The 21487-nt window shown below is 41.0% G+C and overlaps 1 protein-coding gene across 3 annotated transcripts in view; it reads right to left on the reverse strand.

Annotated features, from left to right (window-relative positions):
* STARD13 (StAR related lipid transfer domain containing 13) overlaps window positions 1–21487 on the reverse strand; it is a 212362-nt gene that overhangs the window by 31332 nt on the left and 159543 nt on the right. For all 3 annotated transcript variants that reach the window (XM_065730218.1, XM_065730217.1, XM_065730216.1), the window contains 2 exons: window positions 8238–8309; window positions 6148–6229 (listed from right to left, as the gene is read on the reverse strand). Coding sequence is in view for 2 of the 3 variants with exons in the window: in XM_065730217.1 (XP_065586289.1) it covers window positions 6148–6229; window positions 8238–8309 (154 nt within the window). In the remaining variant the exon portion in view is untranslated. The remainder of the gene's footprint in view (window positions 1–6147; window positions 6230–8237; window positions 8310–21487) is intronic.

The following is a 21487-nucleotide window of genomic DNA, read 5'->3' on the forward strand; positions in this document are numbered from 1 at the left end:
CAGACCACACATGCATGGTAGTCATGTTCCTGTAATAAACTGCAGGCTTTGTGGCTTTGTAACACTATCTTCAGCCTTCTGCCCACAGACACTCCTCCTCAGGGGTTACATCTGTAGTTGCAAAACTCATCTTTTGCCCAAACATGGAATTTCACAACCCAAAGTCACATTTTCTCGGGCTCCAGCTGAGCAATGTTCTGCGCTTGTTTTGATAAATTTGTGTATTGATATCAACTCCAAACACAGAGAGGCACAGACACATGTTCAAACGACTCCGACCCAACTTTTTATCTGTGGAACCAGCTCGAACCAGAAGCTCAGACCTCAGTTCCTGCACTTCTGCATTAACTGCCCTGTGCTGGAAGAGACAAGCTTGTGGCTGCATTTCTACCTCCCTGTGCTGCCTGTATACCAGACCTGGCAGCTGCACATCCAATTCAAGCTGCTGCAGTTACTTCACATAGGTCCACTGAGTCTGCGAAAAGCACTACTAATACCAGGAGGTCTCTAAAGTGGCACTTGGATTCACCTGAACATGGCAGTACCCTCAGTCTGTGTTTCCTGTTGAGCATGAGTGAGAGTGGGGGATGTCCTGAGATTCCACTTGAGACTTATAGGTTAGGTTTCTTCCCTCTGTCTGACAGACTGGGGATGAAGACCAGCGTCTGCTGGACGCTGTCTAAATCAGCATCGGCCAGAGGGCAGCCAGACCAGGGACTGGGAAATCCTATCACAGAGTTCCTGTCACAGAATCATTTGAGTCGGAGGGGATCCTTAAAGGCCATGTGGTCCAACTTCCCTGCATTGAACAGGAACACCTACAGCTAGATCAGGTTGCTCTGAGCTGTCCAGCCTGACCTTGAATGTCTCCAGGGATGGGGCATTCACCACTTCTCTGGAAGAGAAAATGCAGAAGAAAACACTTTGCATGTGGGAGCCAACACTTCTTTCACTCAGTATGATGCTGTTTGCCATCTAAAACCACCAAAGCACGCAATGCATTTTAGGAGCAGAGTGAGAAGAAAGTGACAGCCAGCAGCTTAACACTTTGCAGAAAGTGTTGAGGTATTTCTGTACTAAAGGGTTTCTTCTTAAGCACAGAAAGGTGCAGAAAGCTCACGGTCGACCAAACAAAACCATCCAAAGCAATTGCCTTCCCACTAACTGCGTTAGTCTCAGCAGAGAACTGACAGGTCAGTTCTATAAAAGAGGGTATCACTGCTCAAACTGGAGGCTTAGAAAGCCACAGAACTGTTCTGACCACTTTCTAATCTGGCCTTTCTATGAGGAACTCGCTCCATCAAAAATAGAACTACTTCTTAATGGGAGCCAAGTGCTCAACCTTAGCTTTTAAATTTACCCATCTACAAAACAATGGCATGCTGTCTGGGGCTCTTCCAATACCATGGAAAGATTTGCCAGCGAAATTAGAGAACTAATGATCAGATTTGTTAGCTTGCCTGTTACTAACAACTCCAATCAAAGTGAGTCTGTTCCAACTTCTTATGCACTGTTCTGTGCCAGAAGTGGTAGAAAGCTTTTCTCGTCTGCTTAAAGTTGTTAGATGATTGTCAGCCAAGTCCTCAGCAAATCTTTCTAAAACCAAAAAATAAATGTCTCTAGCTACAAAAGGCTGCTATTAATGTCCCAGCCAAAGTGAAAGAGGCGCTACATGGGAAAGGGGTGCTTGCTAACAAAACACAAAACCTGGACTTGAGAAAAGGCACAAATACCACATTAAATAAACACAGGAGAGGTGACTATATAGAAAACAAATCATCTAGGATGCATCTGAATGCTTGTTTGGAGAGCTCTGCAGTGTTCCGAAGAACCTTGGAAAATATTCACTATAATAAGTACTTCCCTGCTAATGTTATTTCTTCTCCAGGTAATCACAGATGAACACTATGTTGAAAAGTGTCCCTTGATAAAATGCTTAAACATATGAGGAGTGATTCTGGTGCCTGAACAAGAGTCTAATGCTATTTTAGATCCCCACAAGTATCAAGCCTGACCTGCTGGTGCTGCAGGTGCCCTTTGTCAAGCCAGCCCATGGAGAAGACTGAGCTGTCTTAGCAGATCTGAAGTGCCACTAGACGCAGGTATTTAGGGCTCTGAATCCCACTCCCAGTGCTGTACTTCTTAACCCATCTGACGGATGTTGATCAGCAGAAGAAAATCTCTGCATTTTGCATGCTGTACACCTCCAAGCAGCACTTACAAATAAATACAATCTTGTAGCAAAGATTATCTGGAAAACCTCATGGGTGACCTGTTGCCCTGCTTGAAAAGCCATCTAGACAATAGAAAGTCAATTTTGAAGCAGCTTGGAGCTCCACAAATTCCTTGGGAACTGTTCAGCAGCTGTGCGCAGCAGCTGGTGGGGAAAGGATGGGGTACCATGTCTAGTGGAGTGGGAAGGGCTGCCATGGGCTGCAGCATCTCCTACCTTTGCAGATCTGCACATGTCCTGTTATAGATCACGATCAAGCAAACACATTTAATAGTTCTCTATATTCATCTCCGAGGGAAATCCTACACTATTTATTTGTTTTATTGTTATTCCTGGCTAAGTTTAAGTGCTGTATACAAATGCCCTTCTCTGGTTTCTTCTGGTGTGATAGAATTTGGGAAGAGGACACTATGACTCCTCATGTGGGACTGTGCTGAAAACTAAATGCTGAATAAAGGCCTTCCCACTACTAGGATACTGGTGGCAAAACTTGCAGTGGCACATCCCTACTCCGCTAGTTTTGCATGTGAAGAGAATATGCTGCTTTCCAGTACTATCACTTCTATACATTCACACAAAGCAAACCAACTCTCCTGGTAATCAACAGAAGACATTCTACAAAAATCAAAGCAGGCCTGTGCATCTGGAGAGCCTGGCTTACTTCCTAACAGCACCCACAGCAATTTAACTCAGCAGAGTGTGCTGTCTGTACAATCACCATTTCAAACTCTAATAGTATGGTATTCCATATACAGTGACTTTTGGATTGCTAACAATCAAAGAGGCACAGGCTATGGAAAAGAAGGCTGCTGACTGTTTGGCACAGTTCAAATTAGGGCCCTTATTTAGGGCCCTAGTATCAGACTTGTATTTCATACTTGTTCTTTATGTTCCTAGTTGCTGTATTTACACGAATACAAAAAGTACAGCATGGCTTGGCTTTTCCTTCTCACCCTCTTATCACAGTGGCCACAAAAGTTCCCAGAGCAGCATTTGTTGCTGCTATTTTGGAAATGACACAGAGATCCAGCTATAAAATTTTCATGCCCAATTATTATTTTGGCGGGCTGACAATGCTTGCCTGCAGATTGCATGGCAATTTTCTATTGTTCGTTACTCAATAAAATCTGAATGGAATCTCTTGATAGCTAAAAAGATACGCCTCTAACCCAAAGGCCTCCAATCTGGGTTTTGCTCTGCCAAATTTTCAAATGATATTGTAAACAGCAGGAGTGTTAGAATATCTCAAAAAGGCCACAGAAATCTTTTACAGCAGGCAGTTCTAGGCTTTCTGACTAAAATACTACCAGCTGCTGTAAAAAAGGTTCCTCTGCATTTGTGCCTCTTACTGTCTTGTATATTGAATGGCATAGAAAACTGATTATAATGAGGCTAAGAGTCCAATTTGAATCCAGAAGAGCAGAGAAATTCAGTGTTTAAAGTTACCGTCTCAATAAGAAGGAGAACCCTACTCTGTTTACTACCATGCCCTAAATGCACTATTAGTCAATGTGAAGGTTTGGCCAGGCAACAATTTGAGGGCAGTGGGAGTTTTGGGTGTATGAAGAATGGAAGTTTGGCACGCAACCTGGTAATTTGTATCTGCAGAAATAATAACCAACCTTTTCTTAGCTTTCTATTTCAGAAAAGCATGTCACAGCCCACAGCTCCTGAAGGTAGATAGATTGTCATTCACCTTGTACTAATGCCACCACAGAACAAAGCAAGGGTAGAAAACTGGCCACTGTGGTCAGCTGAGCTGTGAGGAGTTACAGTACGCTGGAAAACTTGGAAGATGTTGGTTTGGTCACTAATACAGTAACACAGTTTGAAGCAGGGGGAGTGTCTGACACTGTTTACTCTTTCTGGTGAACCAGAAACTTGACATTTGGCACAACTGCTTTTTATGGGTCAGTCACTCTCAGCCAGAGGTTCAGTGCTGCTGAATTACTGCAAATTAAAATTCTGCAAACTGAAAACACGACTCTCCCATTTATACAGCCTGTATATAATGCTTCCCTTTCTACCTGGCTCATACACAAAGTGTCATTTTCTTCTAAACTACAAACTGTTTAAAAGCACTGAATAAAAATTAAAGCCAAAGAATGTTATCTTCTGAATAAAATTATTACAACATTACTAAGCAGTACTAAAACCTTTATTTTTGAATAAACTAATGTGGAAAGACCTTGGAAAGTCCTATGTACAGCAGGTCTTCTCAGTGTCATTCAGTTTAGGCAAATGTAAAGCATTGTCTTAATCAGTACATCTCTACTTTTTTTTAATCTCATATTTCAATAAAAGAGAGAAAAAACACCTATTTCTAGCTTGTATTCTACTCACAAAGAAATCATCATAAATGCAAATCTAGGGTAATCATTTAGGCATGTATGTGAGTCTACAGAGTTTGAAAGAACAAAACATGAGCTGTCACCACTTAGCTGAATAGGACTTGGATGCTTTTGATCATAACTGAAGTACCACTACTGTTAAGTACTTTAGAAAAGAAAGGCTGGGGAGAGTCCTAGAGCTATGCTATGACTGCCACTCAATGTGTGCTCTCATGACAATGGCACAGGGACTGAGATCATACTTGCAATTTTGGATGGTGCTTCCGTTTTGTGGGAAAGGATAGATGGAAGAGACTTCAACCTCCTACCACTTCCCACTTCTTGGACTACAGCAAAGTGGTGCTAGATTAAAACACTGGGATGCATATATGCGTGGGAAGAAAGTTTCTTAGGCATGGGCACAGAAATCCTTCCTACAAGGTCATACAGCACAGCAATTAATCAAGCTTGCAGGCATTCCTGAGAGCAATTACTGAAGGATCCAGTTTTTTTTCCCTGCAGATTTCTTCTCAAACATAAAGATTACTACAGAGATAAAATGAATATTCTGTTCCCCATACCCGTAATACACAAATTGGGAAGTAATTTGCACCAAGGGAGTTTTGGGAAAGCATTCTGACATGTGTCCAAAAGAATATCCTGGTTCCTCCAGGAGGAAGGATGGATCTCCTGGTCTGGAAAGATGGATTAGATTAACTGTCTTCCAGCCCTATTTTCTGTCATTGCAGGACATCCTTCTGAGGTTCTCTGCCACATCCTCATTAATGCCTGCAAGCGCAGAGCAGTGTGCCGTGGAACAGTGTACTCTTGATGACTTTAGCCACAATTGCAGAAGGGCAAATAGAGCTTTTCCCAATATTTTGATGCTAGAGTTGTGGAAGTTTTCATGACGTAATAAAACCTGTTTGATTAAGGGCCAGAAGCTCCTTTATTCATACTGAAGTGGAGAGGAAAAGGAAGTAGCTTGAGATGAGAGCAGAAGAAATAAAGAGGAAACAATGTCTCTGTAATGAGGTTTTGCAGAACTACCACAGAACTGTTGCTTCTTAAGTCCTGGGGGGCAGCACTGGCACAAAGCAATACAGTGTATACATCACAGGCAGAGAACAAAAAGCTAGGAAACAGCAAACATAAGCCTCTGAGAAGACCAAAGAGTAGTTGTAGTAGCTGCAGCACTGTAGGGTTCTGGTTCTAATTCTGTTGATGATGCCAAAAGGAGAGTACCAAGGGAACAACAGCAACATGAAAGCCATGACTGCAGCTACAGAAAGTACTTGTGGAATTCTGTGCCATGAGGTTCTTTTCAGCTGTGCTCGGACACAGAGTTGTCCATGTGCAACTCAAATATGACTCCTTCACTTATTCAGAATTTCCTTGTATTACTGCTGTTCTCTGTTAAAATGAATGGGATTCTAATCCACTTGATTTTGGGTCCTTCTAAAACCTTGTGTCTTCTCTATCCTTAATGATTCTGTGACTATGACTCTCATGCCAGGCTGCTAAAAGCAACAAACCAGCTCTTGGTTTTGAATTATCACAAAAGAAACTTTAGGTGTTATTTACCTGCAAAGAGGTTCTACAAGGTCCTTGTCAAGAAAATCATGATCTTTCTTTACTGCAGCAATGTCAATTGGGAACTGGGAGTCTACAAAAGGAGACATAATATTAAGATGACTGCTTGCTACTTAAATGAAAATAAATTGTATACAACAAAAATGCTTTGCATGTACTTGCAGGCTGAAATCTAGTATGACTGACTTCACTCAGCTCTGGTTCCCTTTCAGCTGTATCAGTGACCCTTTCAGTCACTTTATTATTTTTCCTCTTAAATGCTGAGCATCCTGTGCACCAAAGAGACAGTAATATTATTTCACTTTGGCTTTAATAAGATATTAAATTGTTAGCTGGTGCCTAACACAAACAAATGAGATCAGAGAATTACCAACATGCTTTCATTAGCCAACATGAGCAATAAGGTTCTCCGTTCCCATCACAGCAACTTAATGAATTGCTGGATAGACTTTTCCCATGAAACAGGAACATTTTGAGCTTTTTGTTTTTAATACAACTCCCAACAACAACAATTTCAGACTAAAAGCTACTCACATAACAGAGATGAAAAAATGAACTGAATTATAACCCCCAATACCAGCCAAAAAGCCAGACTAGTGTTCTGGAAGCTGACATTTGTAATGAAAAGTGACATGACTGCAACACATTAGTGGGCTCCATAACAGTGGGATGGGCTCCAGTGTGATGGCTGTGCTCCAGATCACCCTGCCATGTTTAGGCACTGCAGCAGGAGGCTGAGACACAGGGACCACAGCCAGCATTTTCAGACACCAGTGCTTAACGTTTATATAATAGATGCCTGGAAAAATGACCTTGTTTTCAGAGAGGCCATCTGTCTAGAGTGCATATCGATTGTAAGAGGGACTGTGGGAGCCCAGCACGCGTTGTGTTTTAGAAGGAACATCCCTGTGAATTCAGCAGGCACTGGACTCTCTCTGAGGGAGAGGGAAAGTGAGATACTCTGAACACAGACACAAAACGTACTGCTGGGCACGAGGGGACCAAGGTAGATGGACATCTATGTCAACTCTGGGCCCACAGAGGTGCTGGACTTAAGAGCACCTGGCTCCTGCTGAGCGGTGCTGAGCTGTCCATGCTGAGCATCTCTGTGCAGACGCTGGTTCTTCCCAGTGCACCTTCCTGGCACCAGCAGGCCCTCAGCAGTCCAGGACCTCAGCGGGCTGTTAGGAGCCACAGAGGCGTTGCCAGAACCATGCTCCCCACCACTCCCAGCCCTGCAGAGCTGGCCCTGACCCACGAGGTTCCTTGGCTCTGTGCAAGGAGCTGTGTTGCCTCCAGACCCAAGCTGACCCTGGACAGCATCCAGCAGGGCTTGGCAGAGCTGCACTTTGGCTAATAGGCTCAAGTGGGCCTGAGCTGGCTCCTGGTCTCTGGCAAGAGGAGAATAGGCAGTTTGGAAAAAATGAGGATCAGCTACAGTTTGCCTGATGGGATTGAGCTACAGAGAGCAGAAAAGAAACATTCCCACTCCCTAACCTGCTCCAGAGTGCAGCACCAGTGTAAACACTTGCCCTGTCCTTCAGGATGTCACTTTCTTTTCACGACTGTGTCATCTACCCACCACAGAAGCATTCAGGAGGTGATACAGCCATTTGCACTGAGTTAGCACTGCTGTATTTGTTCCTTTTGCTTTACAGTGAGGAGAAATGTGAAACACAGCTCAAGCAGTTCACTTCTAGTAACTCTGCAGAGTTTTCAACCTTTTTTTTTCAGTAAGACAGAAATTTTCTAAAATATTCAATATTTGTAATCTTAAAATTTAGGAAGTCTTGGAAAAAAATAAAAAAAGAGAGACATACGTATTTGGATTTTTTGGTACCTTTTTTTTCTGTTAACCTTCAAAGTTTACACAAGCTGTATCCCCGTTTTTTTTCCATGGCCTTGAGGGCAGGAATCTTACTTTTCTTTAGGCATTCATACAACTCCAGCAGCTGAGGCTTTGTGAAGCAGCCAGTCACAGCAATAACTCACTCAAATGCAGAGCTGGCTGACTGCAAGCTCTCCTGGAAAGGACCCACTGAGCTTTCAGTTCTGCACAAACAGGAGCAAAACTTACTTACCCTCATACAACTGAGCATACTGTGGGAATCCAGCTGCACGTAGCCAGTCACACGCTTCCTTTGCTTCGATTTCTGAGGAAAAAGAGGAAAGAGAAGAGTTCACACTTCATTATTCTGCATTAGAAGTTCTTTAATTACAAGGAAATAGCAAGGTAATAGATGCTCCCTGCTTAAAAGCATTGTTATCACTCAGAAGTATTTTTTCATGGCATCAGGAAATAGAACCCATCAAAGAAATGCACCTGCATCCACAGGTCTCCAGGGTTCACACAGCTGTTCAGAGCATGGGACAAGGACAATCACCACCTCCACAGGGAAGGAGCTGCTTGCCAGGTCTGCAGCCTTGGGTCCTATCCTCCCCCATGGGCAAACTGCTGGGGAGAGGTGAAGATGAAGCCAGGTGGAAATGAGATGACAGGGAACACGCTCTGGGTTTTCTCCTCATTTGATACTTCTCACAGAGAAGCCAGGAAAAGCTCTGAACAGGTCTAATGCTACAGGTGGGATACACCTGCCTACCTATAGTCACCTGAACTCAGTTACACAGAGTAATTCCACAGTCAATAGACAGTTACTTCTGAAGGGTGATTCATTTCACCTTGAAGTGGTGTCTAGAATAGGTGGGATAAATCACTTACTGACAATGCTTTCCTCTTGTGGCGGTTAACACAGGCAGGATAAATTGCTAGCTGCAGGTATGCCTATGCAGCCAGATGAAATAAAGACCATAGTGGGCAGCAGCTTCTAGCACTGCACCCAGAGCACTCACTCTTCTTTCATTTTAGTCTACTTCCAAGCCTGTTTGGGACTGCTTCAGTTATCTCTCTTCAAGACAAATCTTCTCTTGAGAAGGCTAGCACTAAACAGTGCAGAGATGAATCAATTTGTCTTATTTTCTCCCTGAAGCACAGGCACAGCTTGCTCTGGACTAGCTTTCCACTTTCAAGCAGCTTTCACTGGTAAGGCATTGGAACAGGCACACAGAGAGGCAGTGGAATCACTGTTCTTCGAGGTGTCCAAGAAATGTGTAGATGTGGCACAGAGGGACATGGTTTATTGGGCACAGTGAGGATGGGCTGATGGTTGGACTAGATTATATTAGAGGTCTTTTCAACCTTAATGGTTCTGTGATGATGTAAGCTATCTTCATGAAAGAGGTGAAGGAATGTCCAGTTGGACAAGAGATCTGTCCATCCTTAGTCTGGGGCTGACAATAGGGATAGGCAAGTATGGAGTAATGGATGAAAACCACACTTAAGACACAGACATTCCCTGACCTCTGTGATAACCCATTTTATGGTCACTCAACTTTCACCCAGAACAACTGAAAATAGAGGAACACACAGATCCACATGGATTGCTAGTGAAATCTGGGCAACACTTCCCTGCCACTCAGATCTAGAACAGTAGCTACAACCTGACTGGTTCCGGTTTACAAAACCAAAGTCAAAACACACACATGTATCTCTCATTTTTACAAAATCTAGATGTATGTCAGCTAAGGAATGGAATGTGCAGGTGTTGAAGAAAGTAGACATTTATACTCCTGATAATTTGACCTGAATGAATCAGTCCAGAGTTTTGGCATGTTTGCAACTGTAAAATCTAGGCAGTCATAGTATGAAACCCTAAATATAAAACAAGCAATGGAACTAGAAAAATAAAATCAGGCGCAGTTGCTCTTTCGCATGTTCTGCCTTGCGTGCAAAAATATCCCAGTCATAAATCTGTTTTGTACTAAAATGCACTTTTATAGATAGGAGATGCTGACACAAATTTTCCCCCATGCAATTCAATTCAAATCAGTCATACTCCTAATGACTTTACCCGCTGAAGCTCACAATAAAACCAGCTTCGAATACACTCTGCAGAAAGTGACCCACACACCTTTTTCTGATCCTTCATGCACTGAATCACACCAGCGAATTTTGCTGAAGAAATAAAAATTCTGAATACAAGGTCTACTTATCAAAAGCTCAATTTCCCAAAGATGATTAGACAGCCAGGAACAGCTCTGCAATGGCCACAATCATTAGCAGTGCTGAATAGGATTTGCCACCAGGTCTTCATTTGCTTTGACATTAGCTCATGTCAAGGCCAAAAAACAGAGCATGAAAGTACATTCAGTTCTTAATACTGCACAAAAGAACAAGCAGTTAATACAAAACGTGGCTCCTACTACTGCACATCTGTGTGCTGAAAGCACATCTCTATTATGTTCCAGTGAAGCTGAATATTTTTATTAAATACTTGGAGAAAAGACAAGGCTTTATACTTTTTCTTTTGCTTAATTCAATCTCGTGAAACACAGATGAATCAATCCCATTTCAAAATGTATTTTATAACTCATAACAGCTGTACGTACATTCTAGCTTCATCTATCCTGGAAGCACAAATAACAAAGACTGTGGGTGATGCAGAATGCTACCATTTAATGCTCTTATATGCTTATCATATTTCAATGTTTTTGTGCAGTTGGCTGCTCACAAGAACTTGCTGAGGAATCTTCCTGAAGCTCAAGTAAGATCGAAAAGTCTCCGGTTGCAGTGGGTAGATAATTGTAGGCAACAATCTCTCCCATTCAGGATTTGTTTGAGGCTACTGTTGGTTAAGGGTATTGTTTTTAAAGGCTCTTTGTAATGTACAGTGACCCCCTCAAACTCAAATTGATTGACAGATTAACTTCTGCCTTCAAATCTTTGACCATCTCTTCCATGAAGGCATCTACTGGGAGTATTCTAATTTTCTGAACAATCACCTCAAACAGATGCAGACTTGAACACAATTTGCAAAATCAGCTTTCAGCACACTGTGTCTCAGACATGTATAATTGCCCAGCTCACCTCACTTACTCTTTTGCTTTTAGGTCTAATTCAGAGGAGCACAGAAAGGGAGAAGTGCAACATGCTACTGGCCCTGCCAAAAGGATGACTTTGCTCACATCAGTGAATTTCTTCGTGTTAAAGGCACTTGTTTCAGTCATTCCCCTCTTGGCTGCTATTCAAGTTTGAGTGAAAAGGCACAGGCAAGCATTTGCTCTTCAGCAGAGATGAAGCTGATTTCTGTTATCTCATTTTGGGCATGTAATCCAAGTTATAGTTCAGTATGCAATACAGATTTCATTACTGGATATTGTAATGCTTAAAATACAATTTGAGATGCTCAATTTAACATTCTCTATTTGTTTTTCGCTGCTTGCTAGTTAAACATCAGCCAAGACTTACTTGGGAAGAGATGAGCACCAAAAAGACCTCACTGAAGATGTCAGTGGAGGGTTGCAGAAATATTTTTGGCAGCATTGGTCTGGTTCTGCTCCCACATCCAGGCTAAAGCAGCTGTCAAAGCCAGCCTGCGGCAGTTGTGCTGCTTTGGTGCAATCCTGCAAGCACCTGGAAAACTGCATGTGTTCAGAGGTTGTCAACTGCACAAAGAAGGGCTGTCACATTGAAAAGAGTGGTTTAAGCAAGGACGAGGAAGGAGATGGCTCCTAGGTTTGTGCTGAATGCTTGGCAGGAGTCACAGAAGTTTGCAAACCCAGCCTCAGGGACTGCACCTCCTGGCTCCTGTTGGGAATTTGGGAAAGTGGGATTCTGTGACCAAAAGACTGCTTGCCCCAGCTGATCCAATGGTGAGGTTTTGCTTTTGCACTACTGTACTGCTCTACTGCCTGAAAAATAGTCATGGATAATTTTCCACTTGCTTGGGTAGCAGCTAATGACCATCATTCATTAGTGAGGCAAGGCAGTAACTCACTTGCACATACTAACATGCATCAGCATGTCTCACAGAGCTGGAGTTCTCATGGTTTTTTTTTGCTTTTTAGTTGAAGCTTGGCAAGAAACAAGTTATTCTCCATTCCTCTTTTGTACTGGCAACAAGTTATAGCTGATATTCACTTCCTCAGAAGTTCTTCAGCCACATTTCTGGGGAGACTTAAAACAGAGTTAAAGAATCATTCAGGTTGGAAAGATCACCAAGACCAGCCATAACCTAACAATACCGAGGTCACCACTAAACCACATCCTTAAGCACTCACAAAGATAGGGCTGATGATGGCCTCCAGGTCTTCTCATCTACCAGCACTTGCCAGGACGTTCATGCAAAGTCCCCTGCACACACATCTGCTGACTTTCCTCACATCTTGCACCAGTGGCACCTCAGAAGCCACGCCACTTTGACAAAACCTTTCAGTGAACATATGCAAGCAGTGGCTTAAAACCTTGTCATACTTCTCCTCAATCAGCCACGCTATTAGGTTTTATGGTTGTTTTTATTTTTTTATGCCTTCAGGATTATTTCTTAATCTTCCTGGAGGTGTCCCAACGTGCATAAAATTAAATGCATATCAGAGACACACAGATAGAAAAACCCAAAGCACATATTGCACAGTACAGACTAATGTGCAAATCTCACATCTTTTTTTTCTTTTTATTATTTATTTAAGATGCAAGTAGAATGAAGTACAGAAAGTGAGGTTCACCCCAAAAGCCTGACGGATGGCAAGAGCACAGCTGGGATATGGCTTGAAGTCCATGTTTGGTGCTACGTTTGCACTCATCTCCCATATACCCTGTGATAGGTTCATAGGTTCATAGGTTCATAAGGTTGGAAAGGACCTACAAGATCATCCAGTCCAACCATCCTCCAATCATTATCCCTACCCAACTACTACTAAATCTAGGTGATTGCTCTGACTATTCTGGGGCTGAAATTGAATGGAGGATTGCAGTCTTTCTCTCTCCCAGTACTTTTCCTAACTCTTATAATGAACTGCTTGAATGGCGTCTGACACCAGAAGACTCCAGGAGTCAGTGTTTCCCAACAGGAACACCTCAGCCAGCCTGCCCCCACTCTGCTGATTCCTTCTACTTCCCTCTGTGACATACCAACTCTTGGCCAACCCACTGGCGATCTGTTCAACCCTCTAATCTGGCAGAAGACTAACCCCAAATCTCAGAATGCTGTTAGATTAGCAAACTGACCCAGTGCTCCCAAGTGTCTCATTTAGTCCATGTTAACTGCATTTTAATTAATCAAAGAAAACCAAACCACTGTGACAGCCATTTCTCATACGAAAGAAAGAACTATCTAAAAATCTGTTAAGCTAATGTCATTGAAGTCACTGTCAAGAGAAAAGCATGAAAATAAATTTGTTTCTAGCTTGGAACCTTATTACTGTCTCTAAGTATCAGTTACTACAGTTCTTTTCCTTCCGTCCAGACATCAGCAACATCATCTTGTTTCAGCCTTTTGGCCACACTCCTGCTTCCTGTCTATTCTGCTTTGGTGTTTCTATTTTTTTTTCTCCTATAATTTTAAGATTCAGATATTCCTTTGCACAATCCAGCAAAATAAATAGCAACAAGAATAAATATGGTACAGAATTACCTCATCTACTGTGTTTATGTCAACTTCATGTGTGATAACGTTTATTATTCATCTAACAAATCACTATTTATGCTCTCTTTTTTATTTCCTCCATCTTGCTAACCACTTAAATCTAATTTACTAGGTTTCAGATAGAATATCTGGGAGTGTTAGTGAAAATGATGGATCAAGTTGTTGGAAAGGAGTCTATTTTCCTGCACAGCCACATCAGTGAGCTCCACTGGAAGCCAGAAGTTGGCCTGTTAGGTAGAAGAGGTCTCAGTTCTGCAAGTGTTGTTTGGAAGCAAAGCAATTGTTTGGTCACAGTTTATGGGATCTGCAGTTAGTTTAGTGCTATTCTATGTTAACAAAGGATCAAAATTCTTGTCTTATCCTCTCATTCAAGATTTGGAAAACTGTTGGGACAATGTCTACCTAGCATTAGAAAAAGGTGACTGTGGGGCAAAACACCGATCAGATCTCACACTTGAAGAATGCTTGAGGCACTGTGTGGGTGAGTTCAGCCTTGTCTAGCTGACCTGAGTGCATCCCTTTTGCCCTGTACACATGCCATGCCACACACGGTTGGTGTGAAGTAGGTGAGTGATTCCTTGATCTGTCCATTAAAATAAGGCTATGTTACTCCTCAGGTACTAACACTCTTAGAAATCTCATGTGGAGAACAAACGTCAAATTTCTGAAGTTCTGAGATACCTAAATGCATCACTCTGCTGTCACTCAGCTACTACATAACACTAAAGACTGTCAGGCATCCAATGAACGGCATTTACTAAATCACTTTGGAGCAAAGAAATTAACCTTAAGGAAGGGTTTAAGTGCTAAACTGTAAAGAATACTTATCAAGGTCACAGCAAAACAGAGGCTCACAACTACAGCTTGCAAAGAGCAGGTTAATCCCCTAACTATCGGATTATTGTCTTTCTCCACCACAGTAGCCAGGCTGGTGTAGGTCACGGATAAATATAAAGATTTTCATGTTCCCTCAGGAAAAAGTCCAGTACAACATAGTAAAAACAGGCAACATTTTCTGTAGTGTTTTCATCTTGCATTATAGCCAACAGAATTCTTTAAAAGGAAAAATTCATAAGTTCTATTTATAGGATAGCATAAATTTTTATGCAAGTACATTGATGTCTCTGAAATTATTTAGGCTTTTAGCATAATTTCCCAAGACCTCCATTTGAAGGAAGGCTTTCAGGTTGAGCTCTTATGGTTTGCTTTATTTCCTCTCACTCTGTAGGACTTTTCCAGAAGAATCCCAATAATAATGGAAAGGCAACTGTACCCATAAAATTACCATTTATAGCACTAATCTATCACAAATAAAATAAAACATAAGCATACAATGAATTTGTATTATATTACTATGCCATGGTGCACACTCTTCAATAAATCCTGGTAATAACATTTTCAAAAGTGGAATTTCGTTGAAATTACTTTATATCATCTGGTATAATTACTATTAGAGGCAAGGTCCTGTTTTGCAACCAAGGAAGAAGTAAAGCTGTCAAAGCATTATTTTAATAGACATTAAGCTTTTGCAGAGTACTGCAGTACCAGTAATAATACAATAAAATAAAGACCTTTTAAACAACTATGGCTGAAAACAATTCAAATGTCAATAGAAAAAAAGATCTTTTCAAGCTCATGAGTACTTTCTTTCTCTGTAGCTCTTTATACTTGGTGAATAATAGTCAGATGATGTCCGTTCATACTTTGACTTTTTAGAAGGGATGAAAGTGGGAAGCATGCCTATTTATGGACATGAAAAAAAAATCTAATAAACTGAAAGATGAAAAGATTGAGACTGTTTACCTTGGAGGGCAGATGAATAAGGAATGGTTATGATAAAAGAGTACAAAATCATGGGTAATATGAAAATAGGAAATTGAGAGCTTCTATTGACACTGCTTTGTAGCACAAGGACAGGGAGATTAATGAAACTGAAGGAATGAAAAAAGAAATAAAGTGATGTGAACTGATAATTTTTTTTTAAGCAATCTATAAAACTCATTGCCAAAAGACACTGGGATCAGGGGATAAGTGGGCTCAAAACTGATCTCTAATCTTTTCTCAGTATGCAGTTCTACTACCTCAGATTTGGAAAAGGATTCTCCAGAACTGAATAAATGAAAATGAACTAAAAACAGTGTTACGAGATTAATTTTTCCTGGTTAGATGTCCCCTTACTCAGCTTTTCCTTCTGAGCCACTGACATTTTTCATACTCAGACATAGTCTGGTGTCATATTAAATATTTATTTGACCAATTGTGACAATTCTTTTTTTCCCTTTATACTCAAATTCTGTACAGTCCAGGTTGGATGGGTTCCTCCTCATCAGCCTTTCACCTTCATCTAGGCTGCGTTTCCCAAGCAGAAAGGTCTGTCATTCCAGACAGGAATTAGGAGCTTAATTCCTCTTTGAGTGAAAGGATTATGCTAAATTCTTTTCCTGAATTAATGTGATACTGGTTAAACTGGTAGGACTGACATTTATAGCAGGTTCACCAGACAAGAAACTTTACAGGTCTGGGAACACTGTGTCTATGTTAACAGTCTTCACCTGAAATAATCTCCCTAGGGAATTCTGTCCTTTTGCAGATTTCTAAGTAACTCCAGTGGTACAGGTGATGGGATGTTTGGCACAGTCAGGCACCTAAGTATGAGAATGCAATGAGACACGGATACAAAGTTTATCTGAAAGGCTCAGACATTTGAAAGTCTCAGACATTACATTAAAAACACAGCAAAGATGTTTAAGAGAGACAAATGATGTTGAAAAGCCATGTCAGTGTTAGATGGTTCAGCTATATGATAAAACCAAGATCCAGCTCTTCCTTCAGTATTCTATCCAGGTCTTTAATTGCAGCTTATCATCACAACCATTTCTGTTTACCGTTGATTTTTCCTTCTCCTCATCTTTCTTTATCTTCCACTCCAAAGTCCCTTAAAACTATCTCTGCCATCCATTACTCTGACATTTTTTCTACCTACTATTCCACATCCATCCACTTTATGCAACCTTACTCCACGTTAGTTTATTTCCTTTTTTCTTTCCCATATTCCTTTTAAATCTGTAAATCAGGATTATAAATTCACCCTAACAGATACAATTCTTCCCTATCTTTAAATATCACTTTGAAATCGCTTTTCCTCTTAGGTTACAATTGATTTGTATAATGCAGCTATTTGTGATGACACTAATAAAACAATACCCTGCATCCCACATGTCCTCTTGAGGCACTTTAAATGGTTATAAAACTGATGTGAAAGTTATATATAGGGATCACATCATCCGTGGGTGAAGTGCAGCTGCATTAGGATGAAATGTGGCAGATACATAAAGGAACGCTGCAGCACTTTATGACAAGAAACAAGAATACTTTATCCAGCTGAAACTACTAGTGGGATTTATGAGCTAGATAAAATTCAAATAATATATATATATACTGGGAGCTGACAAGGACACCAGGCTCTCCTCCCTTTCGTCTTAGGAAAAATACTCTGATATTGCTAATGGACAGAAGTGATTAAGAGTTGATTCCCTTCTCATCCTCCCCCATCCTCAGTAGGATTTATATTCCTTTTCTTGCCTTTTGACAGCCCCCGTGAGTGCTAGCTCTGCAGATTCAGAGGACTGACCGCTACCCACCTGTTTTACAGGACCACGCTGCCTTTCCCACCTATTCAGTCAGCCACGCAAAAACTGCTGGCCTTAGCAGCACTACTTGAGAATTAATAAGGCTTTCAAAAATAGTTATGCGTGAGCACTGTATGTCCACTGAAAAATGCGTTTGGATAAACTCATGGAAAATGTGAGTCTTTAAAAAGTTTCTAATATAAAATATATTGTATCTTTAATGTGGAAGGAGTAGTATCAAATAAGCACAGAAGGAGTAACAGTCTCATCCTTTGGGATCTATTCTAATATTTTTGAAGACTCATAGAGTCACTGTAGGCCAGAATTGTGAAAACAGACTCATGAGTTTCTGCCTTTGGGTTTCCAAGCTGAGAGATCTAGGTAGGCTGCACCTAAACTTCCATGTAGAATGGAGAAAAGAGTGTCCTAAAAGACTAAAATAACTGCTGAACTCAATTTTCAAAGGCAAATGCTGAGCCTAGTGTTTAGAAAACCTTCAAGTGTGTGCCACTCACTCACTTAAAGGAATTTTTACAGCATACCAGTGATACCACCATAACAAATAGATATTAATAATAAATAGTAACTGAAGCTTTGTACTTATATGTGGCTATTCGTGTTTTATAACTGTGTTATATTCAAGTTATGTACTTTCTATTCTAGTTATGCACCTTCTAATGAGCCACTGTTTTTGAAGACTGAAGAAGCAAGTGAGCATCCACAAAGACAGAAACCAGCAAAGCAGAGAAGAGCATGAGTCCAAGTTGAACACAAGGTAGACATGTACACTTGTCACAAAGAAAGTTCATGGCCAAGTGTTGCCAGGACATTGAGAGGTGATGCTTCCCCACTATTCAGCACCGGTGAGGCCAGGTCTGGAGTGGCTGAGATCTGTTTTGAGCTCCCCGGTACAACAGACAGACATACTGGAGGGAATTCAGTTAAGAGCCACCAAGATGATCGAGGTCCTTGTAAGGGAAAGCTGAGAAAGCTGGGACTCCTCAGCCTGGAGAAAAAGAGGCTCAGAGGGATCATCAATGTTCATAAACCCCTGAAGAGCGAGTGCAAAGAGGTCAGAGCCAGGCTCTACTCAGTGTGCCATGCCAGGACCAGAGGCCAAGAGGATTCTCTGAACACCAGAAGCACTTGCATGCTGTGCAGGTGACGGAGCACACATTGTCCATCCCCATCACAATTGGGGATTTTCTAGGGCTGGCCCTGGGCAGACTGCTGTGGGTGTCCCTGCTGGAGCAGGGTTGGTCCAGGTGGCCTTCAGAGATCCCTTCTCAGCCACTCTGTGGTTCTGTGGCTACTTCAGGAAATGTGTAAAACTAGCCCTAATCTGATCACTGAGGAGTAAGAAATCTCTGCCATCAACATCATATTTCTCCTAGTGGAGAATTTCAGATGGAGACTTTCAAACTACTGTGCACCACTTTTCTTTATGAGGAATACTAGCACCGTTGATTTTAGCACCCGGAGATTAATAGAAAAAGGTAAGCATAACATGAAAAAGCAGTGCAGCTAACAGGAACCATATATGTATCAATTGCAGCTGTACCATTATTAGAAAGTAGCCATATTTGAATACTTGGAATTATTAGCCTTTAGAATTTTTTCTTCACATGGGGACTCTTTGCTTAGATTGCTAATACTTTTAACTATGCTAGCAATAAATTCTTTCCTCTGTATACAACATGTTTCTTTAGTGCACATAAATTGTACAAGGTGTTTTTTCTGGTACTCAGCCCTTGAGGCCTGGTTTGAATTTGGATGCAACAGATGGACCCCTCTACATGCAGCTTTCATCTACTCTCCTTCCTTGCAAGCTTTGGGAAAATGACATCTCTTGCAAAGCTAGGGGGTATTTGAAGACAGCTTGATTTCTCACAGCTTGCAGGATGCCCAAGGTCTGTGGAGTGGCTCAATGTTCAGAAGGCACCTAGGAGTGAGCAGCTCTGCTCTGAGCATTATTTCAGCTCTCATGGGCTTTTGTAACTCCCATTAGAGGACAGAGATTTATTATCTCTGGAAACCATGTTTTTTGAGCTCGGTGTCCTAAACTGGAGGTCAAGTTTCAGATTAAACATCTTTGCTTAGTTTTTCCACAGTACCCAACATGGTTTGCATGTGTGTGGTACTGAAGTTAATTGGTCAAACAGTAATTGGAGCTCCTCAGATGAAAGGCGCTATGGAATGCAGGAGAATGCTTCATGTTATAATTCAAGTGAAAACGTAAACAATCACTCAGAAGATAGATGTAGTCGCAGTAGACTTTCTCCCTGAATTATGCAAATAAGTAGTACAAAACATAATTCTTTATCGTCGTATTAATTACGGTTTGATTATACCCTTCATGTGCTGTAGATGTTCAAATTACATGCAAGCAATCAGATACACATCAGAGAATCTCTACCCATCTGAGGTGGCCTTCATGCTGTGAATTTATATTAAACACAGAGCATCACTATGAAGCTAACTCCCTTGGAGATAATACTTTGATGTATTAATAAAGAAGACTTCTCAGTTCTTGTTTATTATAAATTATGATTAAAGCCATTTCTTTTGGAATTCTGAGTGAGAAGAATAATTTGTATCACAAGAAACATTGATAAGATACAGCACATACGGAGGAGCTGAAATATTCAAGTCACTCAGGACAGAAGTCAGGATCCATTGCTTCTGTACAGAGAACATAATGCCAAGTGCTGGTGTTATCAGTATTATTTGCTGGTGCCAGCTGATAAACACAAGTGGGTCTCCCTTTAGATCCCACTGCTTCCTTATTAGTTCTTCCCATTAAAAGGTCTATTGAGAAAGATGGGCCCTATATTACTTCTGAACAAAACTCAACCTGACAGCAGAATGTGAGTTGATCAGTTGTGAAGAAGTTGCCATCTCCATACAACCCAACAACAGAAGAACTGGCATTATCCTGAAAGTACAGACAAAGCCAACCTACAGACCTATATGACTTTTTCTGATTCACAACTATTCTGTAATTGTTATCACTGAAGTACATCAACTTTATTAACATTTCATCATGCCTCAAGACTTTTAGTAAAGAATAATTATAAAATGAAAGTGAATCTAATTAGTAGACACCTACTTTATTATTATTTCTGAGATCATTAAACATCAAACACCTATTCAACACTTTTCTTCAGCAGCTATTTACTACAAGAATAATACTAACGAAAGCTGCCAGGCTGTCTCCTTATCACTGTATAGAATAACTTGAAAAAGAGTAAATTAACCCTAAACATAAACATTATTTTCTTTAACTTGACATTCTGAACCCAGAACATCTTTCTATCTGGAATTAAGACCGATCCCATTTTAGTACACGATGTGATGCGGTGTGTTAAGTTGTCTCTGCCATGAGCAGGGTCAGCCCAGACAACCTCCTTTGTTCAACAGTTCTACTAGTTTTTAAGCTTATTTCATGTCATTAGTGAAATATGCAAAGATGTTATTGTAAACTACATCTTACCCTTTGCTTTGTGTACTTCAGTATGATCTAGTCCAGAGCCCCTAATTAGAATACTGTACACCGATCTTAATAGAATAAGGGGAAGAGCAAAGAAATTAAAGGAAACAATTACTCACTTACTTAGAAAAGAACATCTTTCATCCTTCTGCCTTCAGAAAGGCATCCATTTTTACAAAAGTGTCAGGCCAACATTTCTCTCCAACACGAAAACAGTACTAAAAGTGAGAAACTTCTCAGATTAAAGTTTCTGCTTGACAGCAGCAGCAAAGATGTTCACACATCTGGACAGACAGTTTTCATCATCCACCACACGACAGAAACTCTGCTTAATTTTACTGAATAGGCAAAATTCTCTTCTGGTATCAACATGGTGAACTCAAAGGGCTGAATTTTTAGGATATTTATGTTTGTTAACTGGTAGGGGGTAGTTTGAACATTCAAAGAAGTTCAAAGTATCCAGCTCCCATTTGCCTGCCCAAGCACCTCACCACCATGGATCCCACCTTGATGTGGTGACATGACTGCAGAAACTGGAAGTCAGGACTGCAGTATGTGGCTGCTCTGCACACAGCCATGGCACATACACATCTAAACATGCTCAGAAAACACGAAGGCAAGATTATAGTGCAAACACTTTTACCAATGTACTGACATGTTCTTGATCTCTGAACTAAAATACTTCTAGGAATTTCTTCACAAAAGTCACGGTTTAGCCCCTCAGCAATGAA

This window comes from Cyrtonyx montezumae, unplaced genomic scaffold (assembly GCF_038088225.1).
Source record: "Cyrtonyx montezumae isolate F1298 unplaced genomic scaffold, pur_monq_1.0 scaffold_12, whole genome shotgun sequence".
Taxonomy (NCBI): domain Eukaryota; kingdom Metazoa; phylum Chordata; class Aves; order Galliformes; family Odontophoridae; genus Cyrtonyx; species Cyrtonyx montezumae.